This window comes from Ptychodera flava, chromosome 22, assembly GCF_041260155.1.
Source record: "Ptychodera flava strain L36383 chromosome 22, AS_Pfla_20210202, whole genome shotgun sequence".
Classification (NCBI taxonomy): domain Eukaryota; kingdom Metazoa; phylum Hemichordata; class Enteropneusta; family Ptychoderidae; genus Ptychodera; species Ptychodera flava.
The window spans coordinates 23121301-23134370 of NC_091949.1; the positions used below are offsets into that span (position 1 = coordinate 23121301).

At 40.9% G+C, this 13070-nt stretch overlaps 1 protein-coding gene across 1 annotated transcript; it reads right to left on the minus strand.

The window, feature by feature from the left end:
- Positions 1–1440: 1440 nt before the first annotated feature.
- LOC139122381 (serine protease hepsin-like) lies at positions 1441–5450 on the minus strand. Its single transcript, XM_070687766.1, has 5 exons — positions 5293–5450; positions 4630–4810; positions 3358–3620; positions 2391–2533; positions 1441–1696 (listed from the first exon to the last, which is right to left on the minus strand). The coding sequence occupies exons 1-5, from the start codon at positions 5351–5353 to the stop codon at positions 1526–1528; spliced, it is 819 nt and encodes a 272-aa protein (XP_070543867.1). The 5' UTR covers positions 5354–5450; the 3' UTR covers positions 1441–1525.
- Between the last annotated feature and the right edge of the window lie 7620 nt (positions 5451–13070).

Sequence of the window (13070 nt, forward strand, 5' to 3'; positions counted from 1 at the left end):
ACGGCGTAGCATCTGTGACATCGTGACACCACGCTGAGCGGGTACTGTACTGTCGATTGATACTGCTCGCGATTGGAGTCACCTCTCGACACACAAGATCTGTTCGAATGTTGTTATTCTCAATGCATCGTGTAATTATTTGTATCAGTTGAATCCCATTTCGAACCAAAAGTGAGTACATCGCAATGACAGCTGCCTAGACCCTATACGTCGCTTACGGCCTCCGTCCCACTCCCAAAAGTGGGGTTTGCGTAGCTGAGCACATCCTGTACCTAGCCCTGCGTGCAGGTCTGTGTTCCTGGCGTTATACGGCCTCCACGCCGTATAGCGCCGGGAACACAAAGACCTGTACGCGGGCTAATCGTGTACCCAGACGAGGCGGGTGTGCTTGAAAAACGAAACTCAGTGCGAGTTTGGGATTAAAATGGGTTGTTATTTGTGGAGAAACTGCACACCGCAACCGGGGTGCTGCCAGCGATTTGGCACAGCCCTGCTATGCAGAGTTAGCTTTCACCCAACAATGTACATGATGTACGTGTCAGTCGCCAAAGCAGCTTCAATCACAGACAGTAGAGGCCCCTCTGTTTTATATGCTTCATGACTGTCTACTGAAGTTTATCCCTTCATTTTCCTCTGTTTTGACATTTCTATGCACACAGGCTTTGGGCAAGTCCACATATGGAGGTACAAACGAGACGAAAAAAATCAGCATTATTACAGGCCTTGTCACCGGGCCTTGTCGTCGGCTTCTGCAGCTTGTAGGCATTTGAAATGCCCATCACAAAAATGTGCTATGTAGCAGCAAAGAATGGTGATCTAAGAGCAGGATTGGCCGTCAGGATCTCCATGAAAAAACTGACTGTCAAAATGTAACTGAGCAAACGGCATTGGTAATAGGGAATCCCGAAACTGCTACGCTGAGCTCTCGACGACTTTCACTTCGTGTGTGTTTACTTTTTTACACGCGGATGCTTACAGCGGCCCAGTTAGCAGTGTGGTCTGATCGCAGGTCAACGTAGCCACCATTAACCCCTGATCCAGGTTTTTCTATACAGTGTACGCAAACGGGATGGAAGTTGTCTATGGTCGACCGTTCTTTAGACATCTTTCAATTAGTCGAACAACATTATCAACTTCTTGTTTTGCAACAATATAAGGTCAAAAGATACAAATAATGTCCCTTTAATACAGGGTTGGCGGCCATTTTGAATTTCAAATATCGGTAGTGTCAGGTAATTGTTTCTCTAGCACCTAACGTTGCACGGTGACCCCCGATTTTTATTCTTGATTTGGTAAGAGCATGGTTGAAAGTTTCATTGAGGAAAGTTTGAGCAAAAGTTTAAGTCGAGTTTGAGTCGAAAATAACGTGTGACTTTGTAAAGTGTATAAATGAAAACACTGAGTTACAAAATAATAATAAAGAGTCGAATTTGTCAAGAATTTACATCACATAATTTTTTATCCTGACGATATGATTGAACAGTTAAATGCGGCAGACGATAAAAACGTCAAAGTTCATGCATAATTAATTCCAACGAAACCTAAGCTTTCCGTCGATCCAGTCGAAGTATTCGGACACACGCGTGTACACACCCGGGTAGTCTGGCTCAGCGCACCCCACTCCCCAGCTGGTGATGCCGTGTTGGTCCCACACTCCGGTAGAATCTTGCCACACAAGGGGGCCGCCACTGTCTCCCTGTGCAGTTAAAATGGACGAAATCCATCAGAGCAATAAGAGGACGAGGCCGACTTAGTTTGTAATTAACTATATCAATTTGAAAACAAGTGAATTTAAATGTACGTCACCAATATGGAGAGATTGCTCGTTGTTTACTTGTAAAACGATCATACTTATCGTCTGAGAGTGTCTCGGTTATATCTAGGCCTATAATCAACGTTGATGAATTTACTGACAATTAAAAAATCTGAGGTAGTAAAATTGAATATGATGGCGTATTTGTGGCTTGAATTAACAGAATTCCGGTATGAATCAAACTGTGTAAATTATTGTGTGCTCTCTTCTCCATTCTCAGTCTTAGATGTGCGTGGTTTGAACTTGTTCATCACGAGACGAATACTCGACATCTTGACAAAGATGGCGCTCTTTCTGCCCACAGAAACCACAAAAGTGCAAATGCATGCGAAGAAAGGATGTACATTTCGAGATAGACCCTTTTCACGTTACACAATGCTTACACATTGGCGGAAACACGGAAGATTACGGAAAAAATACTTGTTCGAAGTCATCAGTTTTATTCAGTGTAGAGTTGACACTTCCAGCGAGTTTTCAACGAAAAAAATAAGATTGCAAAAACGCACACGCAAGTAATAAAACGACTGAATATTCTCTGTCAAAAAAACATACAGGCAGCTTATCACGTTGAACTCACCTGACAAGCGTCGATACCTCCCTGGTCATACCCAGCACAGAGCATTCCATCTGAAACACCAGGTTTGCTGTATTTATCCTGGCACTTCTCGTTGGTAATCGAAGGCACATCAGCTTCCTGTAGAATCCAGTATGCACCGGTATCTGAACGGCAAAGAAAACCACATGAGATACGTCATAAGGACTTTTGGATAAGCTGTATAGTATTTGTACTTTACTTCGTTGATTTCATCAACATCCATCGAGTAGTGTTCTCGACGCTCTAAAATGGGTTTAATTATCAACTTTCTTGAAGGCAATGGCCATATCTGTTATGTTTTGTTTTCTCTGTCTCTCTGTCTCTCTGTCTGTCTGTCAGTCTCTCTCTCTCTCTCTCTGTCTCTCTCTCTCTCTCTCCCTCCCTCCCTCCCTCCCTCCCTCCCTCCCTCCCTCCCTCTCTCCCTCTCTCCTCCCTCCCCTCTCTCTCCTCTCTCTCTCTCTCTCTCTCTCTCTCCTCTCTCTCTCTCTCTCTCTCTCTCTCTCTCTCGCTCTCTCTCTCTCTCTCTCTCTCTCTCTCTCTCTCTCTCTCTCTCTCTCTCTCTGCTACAGATTCAACTCGTTTGCAAAAATCTCCTAATTTCCTTCATTAAAAGTCAGAGTTAATCACACGGATATCTTGCCAGTGACCACAAAACGATTCAAATCTACATAAAGTGACATCTATTGAATGATTATTTAACTAATTATTTGTCATTCATTGGTAATGAAAATATTGATGACCAGGGTCCATACCAGTCTAATAAGTTGTTCGCAAATTCAAGTCTGGTCGACAACCTTTGTGTAGAAACGAGAGTAAAATGAAGTACAGTGGCCCTCATCAGATCCAAGATCGTGTGTTTTTTTTCTGATTTTTCTGCACTATATGAAATGATTATCTGGTAAAAGAAAGTCGGTTTTAAATAATCATGAGAAGAATGACTTATTCATACTTTCTGTGTCTCCCCATCCGGTAATGGTGCACATGCTGCCGTCAGCCAGTGGTGTATTCGCAAGACACACAGGCTGCACCTGGTCGGTAAATACCACTGGCTCGGAGAGTTCCATCAGAGCGACGTCGTTGTACGAGGTGAGATCGTTGTAGTTCTCGTGTTTGATGATCCGGGACACCTGAAGCGTCTGTTCTGTTCCATCTGACAGCCGAAGGTTGTGCTCGCCGAGTACAACACTCCATGAACTTGGTACTCCTGGTCCGCTAGATCATAGCAACAAATTAGAGAAGTTTGGTAAAAACCTTCATAAAAGTAGAGTGATAAGTATTGAAGGACATTAAAATCATCATAGTTAAAAAAGCCAGTAATGCTAATTTTTTGTGATTTTTTTCATTATTTTTATTTCGTATGTCAATTTGCAACTTTTTATTCTACTCCTATATAAAAGAATGCTGAAACGCCTTCTATTTAGCTTGTCAACTTAGCGGCTGCACGTGTAAAATGCATTGTTATTGTTTACATTTGAATTCTAGTCGGGACCAGAAGTCACTTTTCAACAATAACAACGCAGTTTACACACGTACGGGCTGAGTTGACAAGCTGAACACTGTGTATATCAACATGCTATGGGGAGTAGAACAAGGAGTTACGGTTGAAATTCCAAACAAAAATGGCGAAAAATGTATCAAAAGTTAGCATACACAAGGATCAGGAAAACTTCAACGAAGGAATTTTCAGAGTGAGAATTTTATGATTGCAGAAATGCAGAAATATATTAGCAAGATATAAAGGATGAAAATATGCATTTTACGTAAAAGCGCGTATTTATCACAGAATATAGTGTGGCTGCGATGCATATACTAACAATTGAACTACGGAAGGGGATGGTAGGGTGATCACTGGAGCGAGAGAGAGAGAGAGAGAGAGAGAGAGAGAGAGAGAGAGAGAGAGAGAGAGAGAGAGAGAGAGAGAGAGACAGACAGACAGACAGACAGTCAGACAGAGACAGACAGACAAAGACGGACGGACAAAGACAGACAGGACACAGACAAAGACAAAGACAGACACAGGCAGAGAAACTGACTTAAATGTTCCTGACGCCCCTTTTCAAGTTGATATGACTTGCTTGTTCAATGAACAAACATTAAAAAACAACAAAACTGGGATACAAGTTACTAAAAGGTGTTATTTCATATGAAGAAGTACCATATTAACTTAGAAAAGCTCAGGTGGTATCGACCGAAAGTATTTCGCTACACAGAGATGACTGACCTTCCGAAGCAATGTGCAGCAGTCAGGATCCACTTGGAATCGATGAGAGAACCACCGCAGACATGAACACCGAGTTGGCGTAGACTGACTTGCCAGGGCCAACTACCGGGCACTGCTTCCCTGCCACCGACAATCTGAGCTGAAGGGTTTGCTGGTATGGAAGGCTGGCCACATGTCTCACCTGGGGAGATTTTAATGTAATTGAGAAGTTGCCGATGAAATATACACTTTCCGATCAGCAACGTATTAAGCTCTGATACCATCGTAATTTAGAACTACCTAATGAGCAAGATATCATCCCAACTTTGCGAACGATTATTTGATTAAATTTGAAAGGGTGGTTTGAACTTTTGTTTTTACATAACACAAAATTTCAAACAACCCTTTTCCAATTTTACTGGCACATCACCAAATTAGATCGTTATTCATTGGCTGTCCGTTCGTGTTGTCTATTTCTGTATCTACTCTAAATCGATATCATTCGATGCGAATACTGATCATGTTAAATTTCTTCTCCAGATTTCAGACAAAAAGTATAGGGCCAAAATCATAGCAGGTATAAAAGACGACTTATGAAGACAAAACATCACCATTTTCTCAAAGTTCAACTTAAAGAAACTTACTACTAGCACAAATGAAGAAATGTGAAAAGCTCACACTTACCGTTTATGGCTGCAGAGACTGCGCCAATAACTGAAACCAAAAATGCTAAAGGCAAGAACATACTGGAAAACTTTCTTGTGCCTCTTGAGACTTATCTTGGCTTTAAACTTCACACAATAAGCTGTGGATTTATATATTTATACACCGGAAATTCTCATCACGCGTGTTTTCGATGGTATTGTCTCAGAGAGATATCGCGTGGAAACATATGCTCCGGCTTAGTGCCGTTCACAGGTGTAAGGGACCAACAACAAAGTGACAAAGACACACTTATTCAAGTTTTCTCTACGCGAGTCCTTGCATGCATCGCCTGAATACAAAGCTCTTTCAGGCAGTTCGCACCTCAACTTAAACCTTTGCTCAAACTTTCCTCAAGCAAATGTTTAAACTTTCTCTTTCAAAATCAAGAAAATAAATATGGGTTCACCGTGAAAATTTTGGTACTGGAGAAACAAAGTACCCAATATTTACCGATATTTGAAATTCAAAATGTCCGCCACCCCTGTGTTATCATGGGGAAAAGAAAATTCCTGATTTTGACAAAAATGAGCCGGTGAAAAATTTATTTACGCCATAAGCTTCAAAATGGGTCCCTGCAAGTGGTAGGCCAAAAAAGAATTAAATTGTAAAAATTTGAGGGTCCGAATCTGTGCCCCAGGCGCATTCTACCTTACCTCGTATCAAAATAAGAAAGACTGAAATGAGTAGAGCACCTAGGGTTTGTACTGTATTATGAAAAAACGACAATTCTCATATCCTAGTATCCTCGCTATCATCTCGATTATTCATTGAGGAAAACACTGGTGCGATAACCAACAACGTTGTAACAAACGACACGATGCTGGCGCGGTGATGACTTTTATCTTAGCGAATGATGCAAGATTGTGTGACCACGTCTCTGCAATACATTCCAATAAAACTCCGGTATACATATAGAATAAACACCTCTACATATTTCTTGAATTCCAATAAGATATAGTCTCTCTACAAAGCTGTATAACAGTAGATGATGGTTTAATTGAACCGATATATGAATGAATTTTGAACAATTAAAACGATACATACATACATACATAAGTAGTAATAGAATATTCCTTATTATGATAAATAGAATTTTACAGCCCCCATTTTATTCATTTATCTACATGAAGCGAAGGAAAAATTAACCATCCATGTAACTAAAGTATGACACTGACCTATATACGAACTCACGCACGCGCAGCAGCTTGCGCAGTAGTGCATTGTCCTGTACTAAGCAGGGAATTCCCTGCTGAGTCATTCCAAATGGAACTTGCGCAATACAGTAGCTATGACTCACCCCCACTGAGCAAAACAGAACGACATTCTATTCTCTCTCTCATTTGTTAGATAGATTCTGACTGAGCCGTACCGGAGCCGGTCTGCTCTTCAACCCGTATCGGAACAGTTCCGAAGGTGCGGGTCTGTGAATTTTATCTGCTGGCTGTTCCCTTTTCACTATGTTTGGAGTCGTCGGAACGAGCGGAACCATAGGGATGTTGCGCAATACCCCTATCGGTACGTTTTCAGGCAGGAACTTTCCAGTAGGGAATTTCGCAATACCCCTACGGAACGTTTCGCAATACCGGGCTTCGAATGTTGCTTAGTAACTTGTGATGTCATGTTCAATGTCTGTCATTCTACAGTTTTCAGAAACATTTTCTGAACGACTCTAGTTAACTTGTTCACCCGATAGATAAAATTTTAGTAATTTCCTCTGAACTTAAAATATGTCGGAAGACCATTACTTCAAACAAAATGAGTCGTTTCAGATGAATGGTACTGATATCTAAAGTGTTCACTCTTTTATCTCTACGTACAAATGTAGTTCCTAAGTCGTTCTCTATTCTATTCCCACCAACAAAACATTCAATACTCATTTCCCCTCCCCGATCTTTATCAATACTTATGATAATATCACAAGTTGTTCTGTTATCTGTTTTCATAGCATAATATCCAACCAAATCGTCAAATTCATCTCCAGTACTAACTTTACACATCTAATGAGAACTGTACCATGTTGAAGTATTTTCATATTATCAGTCATCTGTTGATTTACAGTCTGTAAAGTTAATTCAGCTGCCTCATCACCGACACTTTTAAGACCCAGTTTCTTTAAAGTTGTGTCCCAAAATAATCTAACTGGAACTCCGCTAGCTGTATACGAGCAATAATTCTCCCCCTCGTTTATCCACCTTCTTAGTGTATTATCTGCCTTCATTATTGTATTAAGAGGACTAATTTTAAGATGATTGGTATACCAAGAAGTGCAATGTATGGATTTGTAGGAGTAAGCCAACTACGAAAATCTAACAATTTATATTTGTTTACATTGCTATCAAAATAAATCACATTCGGAGTTCCTGGTGGTTCAGCAACACCTCCTGCAATTTCACTATCCAATATATCTAAGATGTTACGCGGCACATTATAAGGCATGAATTTCTGACTAGCCGAATCCCATGTCAGAGCAAAAGGAGTAGAATCATTCGAAGCCTTTGTGGCGTCAATTACAGTTTCATCAATGTCTTTAAGTTCGGAAAATTCTACAGCATGCTCGTGGGATTGCACCGCGGCATTGGCTAAAACGAAATATTTTTCGCGGTCTTTATAACGAAGGACGTAATCCTTATTATGATTAGCAGCCATCTTAGTATTATTGTTAACTTTAACATCACTCAGATCTTCAAGCTCAAGATTTTGCATACGAATTGTACCTAGACCGAAGCCACTTGGATCAGACATACTCCGTAGGGACCTATATACAGTGAAAATTAAAATAATACCTTGTAATATACAATACACAGTCATGGCTTCAGCTATAGGAATGACAGTTCTCGGTGCTGTATTAAATGCAACGGCATTCACAGGAGGAAATATTATCGGACAAAAGCTTTCTGGGAATGGTGAGGCTCTTATTGAAGAGAAATTCGACATGATAAAGCATTAGAAAAATTTGAACATGATCGCAACGTCTGGTCAGAAAAAAGATTACTACAGGCTGACTGGGAAAGAGAAAATCAGGCAAAGGATGCACATGCTGCGGCAGAATTAAGAGATACAGATGCAGAAATCCTGGAAGAAGCAGAAGCGGTGCAAAGCAACTCTACGTCAAGTCCAGCGCAAGCGGTTAGCGCAATTCTCAGATTATTATCAACCCAGCCCTGAGCAAAAGAAATATGAGATGATCTATATTGCTGGAGGATTAGTCGTGGGATGGTTTATCTTCCGATAGGGTTACACCGGTAGGGGGCTCCTTCGGAATGCTTCGGGACTACAATAATTCAATACAAAAGCTAATTGGCCAGTTATTGAAATCGATCATGTTCCCATCCTGATCTGTTATCCAGATACGCATTGAATTCATGTAATCTCCCCCTTTTCTCAATGGCATAGAAATTGCTCCGTTTTAAAATCGTAAGTAACCTTTTCACTTATTTCTCTCGTATCCCGGATGGGAAGTATTTGTAAACAGTTCGATACTTTCCCCTGTATGTATCCTCCGGAGGCACCCGAACCAAATGAAACATAATTTCCAGTAACATCGACTACATCTGAATGAACTATATATTTAGTGACTGTTAAGAAATCCACTTTCTTCGGACTCATAGTACTTTTTATAACTGGGTTGTCCTCTGGCTTATCTGAAAAGCCAACGACGTTGGCAAAGCTACCTGTAGCATTGAAATAACTTTAACATCTTTAGCCAAAGTTAGAAGAACATGGTTTGTCGGCAGATGTTTTTCAAAATTAATTTTTTGCTTCAACCCGATTGCTTTGTTTAACGTATCGATATTGTAGTTACCTGGACGTATTGATTTAGTCTTCTTCGGTTGGTCACCTTCTTGATATTTTATTACATTATTCGTCGATGTTATGTTATGCCATGAATTATATAGTCCGCACTCTAGCAGTCTTATCTTCGTAAACTGTGTCGTGTCAATACAAGGGTAAAAATTAACAGTAACAGGTTCACCTGTTTGCTTTCAATCCAAATGATCATCGTTGTACGTTGTATGTATATATTACTAAGTATAAATGTTCGATGAATATTATTATTATTCCGAAGGTGCCCATTACACAGTATAAGGTTCTGCAGGAATAATATTTTTCTGTTCAAGGAGATCTTTGGTTGCTACCGCGGCAGCAGTCGCACCGCCTAATTTTACCAATCGAGTCAAATTTGGACGACTTGGATCGCCAACCTCTATTTTCAGAAATTTGCTGGAGATCATAAGATATCCCATCGCAAGTCCTGCGATTACAATACCATCGTACATTGTGTTTACAACTGTTTTAATATCCATGATTGCTGACTAGTATATAAAATAAAAAATAAAAATAAAAAATATGGGGAGTTAATCCATCTCATACAATGTAGAGGAGCTGGGAACACCCCCTCCCCCTCCCCCTCCCCTGTCGGAACTGTTCCGGATGGAGCTGCTACGTGCTCTGTTTTTTTCGCTTTCTGGGGAGGCCGATCTGGACAGGGGGTATGTCGAGCACGCCCCCAATATAGCCCTAATGCAGTCAATGAAACTCCCACAATTCCTAAAACAAGATAACATTTATTATACCAGCGTGAATTATTATCACACTGTTCTTTCATTGTAGGCGGTAGGTATACGTTTGTCGCTACCGCATCACTATCACTCCCCTCCCCCACCCTCTCCATTGCTTTTAGTTTCTTCTCCTTGTTTTTCCTGTTCCATTCCGCTAATTTCTTGCCCGCAGCAACTCTCCCTGGATGCTTCGGCGGTAACGACACTTTCTCTATGTTGCGCTGTGTCGGTGGTAGAGTCGTTGTTTCCGTTTGCGGTCCGGGCCCCGTCGGCGGGGCTTCTGACGAAGTCCCTGGCGGAAGCGTTTGCTGAGTCGGAACCGTTTGCGAAGTTGAATCCATTTATTTCAGGTACTATATTAAACCCGATTTTTTTAAAATTTAAATGTTTACCCGTAATTAAACCGGTGGAAACTAGAGCAAGTATGGGGCCCCACGTGTACGCTATCCGTCCTGATAATCGTTTTATTTCACTGTTTAGAATAAAATCCTTTTTAAGATCAGTGGCATAGTTATCTCGATCATCGATTGGAACTACCTGACTTATTGCACGGGCTCCTAGATCTATGAAACTTTGAGTGATATTATCACTTATAAGAGAACTGTATTTCGCTTCATAGACTTTAAATGCTTTATTCACCGTTCATCTCCCCATTTTTCTACGTCAGCAATTGAAATCTCCTTACCAAAAAATAACTTGCTTTGACCACTTGCGATGACACAGAGTATTTTTTCACGTTTCGTCTCTATTATGGATCGATTATTGTCCGACGCTGCGGTTGGTAGTGCCCCTTCGGAACGTGTATTTACCGCTGCCGATGTCTTTATTAAATTCTCCATTGTTTGCAGTATATTATCTATTCTTAGTAAAAAATAAAAAATTCGTTTAAAACCTGAATCCGAAATATAATATTAACATGGTCTGGAATGTTAGTATGATTCCGACAGGGATTCCGAAGTATGGAAAATTCTCCTCCATTTAAATCTATCTGTATATAGAACAACAAATCATGAGTACAGACTTATTCCCAGTTGCTTTTCATTGAATAAGACGAGCATACCAACAGTACAGCATGCTGATACCCCCCCCTTCCAAACCGAATGGAGGAATAAAACCTATTCTCATGGACTTAGAAATATATGTAACGCCGACAGATAAATTTACTTTTCATCCACGGGATATATTTAAAGATAACGTAATCACTCATCGATCAGCTAAAGAAAGTAATGTCTGGCTGGGTGGTCCAAAGATGAAATACTGGGACCAGCAATTAAATTTCGCCGTATGGTGCAGCACTACTGGTTGCGGTATATCATTCGCCCATCTCGTCGATAAGAAATTTCCTCCGCAAATACGATCATTCTGCCGTTTCCATGTATATTTTACAATACGTAGGATCCTTCACGAAATGGGCGTTGCACTTCCAGACGATACCCCCACCTTCAAATCCGGCGACAATCCGTACAATCTCGTCCAATATGAACTTCTCTGTACAGAATTTGGAAATATAAGCCCAACGAAGTCCGACTTTCGTTATCGAAAAGGTCAAAATAAGGGTCTTGGTTATGGATATGAATATTACACTAATCGTGGGCCTGTTCGACAGCCAAAAGCAATATACAACGGTCGGGACTTTTTCCTCTCCGCCGACAGTGGTGTTTTCTATACACATACCATTTTTGGAAAGAAAAAACATGTACTGTCCGACAAAGAACGACCGCACTACTATTTCTTTCGAAATGATGGATCGGAGGGACAATATAATAGTTTCATTCCTCTGAAGGGAGACTCGGGACTAACAAAGGCCGGTCTCGCCCGCCTCAATGAAAGCCTTGAAGCCTACGTATATTGCATACTCGGCGCACAAGCAAATATTCGTAGTACCATAGTGGGTGATACTGGCAGTGCACAGCAAGTCAGAAAAGAATTCGGCGTTCTCCTCGAAGATGAAATTCGTAATACCGACAAAGTAATCAGTTATAGGCGATATCAAGACACAATAATGAATACTGGTGTCAAACTTGATATGGCAGTCTCACCCAATTTACTTCTCTTACCGTCTGAGATGGTCATTCTTTCGGGCCCGGCAATCTCGGGTTATAATAATGAATTGCAATACGCTACAGAATCTATGGTGTTCGGGGTGAATGGTGATATAAACACGGAAGTTCGAGAAAGTGCTGTACACGAGATGGAAGGGGAGGCGGATCCTGTGAAGTGGCAGGACGAGCCCGGAGTCGAGTCACCACCTCACAATGACACGACTCGGATTCGGTCCCCTCCCCTCCCCTCCCCGGAACGGGCAGCAGCCGTGACCAGCGTAGACCCTATTCACGAATATGGTAAAATTGGTTTGTTATCTTTAGCAATATTCATTACTATTGTAGGTACTGGAATAAAGTCACTAACTATATAGTTCATTCAGATGCTGTCGATGTGACTGGGTTTCATCTAACTCGAACCAGTAACTTAAAAGAACTAGAAGAGATTCATTAATTTACAGTATATAGATCTGATCCGATGGCAATGTTCGCAACCCCACCATTCAACATGATTATAACTGGACCGACATATTCTGGCAAAACAGAATTTATGTTGGACCTCCTCACCGGTCCGTACTTAAGGAAATTCGAATATGTGATATTCATTTGCCCAACATTCATGAATAATAAAGCGTATAATAGAAGATTCATTTTCACCGATGATAATGTGTTTATATTTCCGGTCGGACTCGATGCAGTGGATGATACATTAACCTACGTGCATAAAGAATGGGCTGGAACTAACACTTTAATAATCCTCGATGACTGCGCCTCGTCCAAAGATATGAAGAAGCGCAGTAACGTTTTAGTCCAACTTGGTTTCAGCGCAAGACATGACGGATTATCTGTCTGGGTTCTGACTCAACAATATACTAGTATTAGTAAACCATTTAGGGAAAACATACAGATGTTAGTACTATTTTACACACCGAACAAGATAGACAACAAAACTATTATAAAGAATATGGAATGGAGGTGTCAGAACGGGAAGCCGTGGGCCTAATCAAGCAATTGAAAAGGAGACCATTCAGTAAACTAGTATTTCGTTTACGGAATCCGTACGACATAACATTTTTCGTATAATATAGCAATTATGGAAGCTGAAGGTACTCTTAGAGAATTATATTACAACCCGAAAACTGGTTTTGGAGGTGTA

What these genes read in the sequence shown, in the direction of transcription:
- LOC139122381 (XM_070687766.1), bottom strand. Translation starts at nt 5,353, where the DNA reads ATGTTCTTGCCTTTAGCATTTTTGGTTTCAGTTATTGGCGCAGTCTCT. An exon ending in AGTCTCTGCAGCCATAAACG is followed by an intron (nt 4,811 to 5,292) that starts GTAAGTGTGAGC and finishes AAATCTCCCCAG; the next exon opens with GTGAGACATGTGGCCAGCCT. An exon ending in CGGATGGGGAGACACAGAAA is followed by an intron (nt 2,534 to 3,357) that starts GTATGAATAAGT and finishes TTTGCCGTTCAG; the next exon opens with ATACCGGTGCATACTGGATT.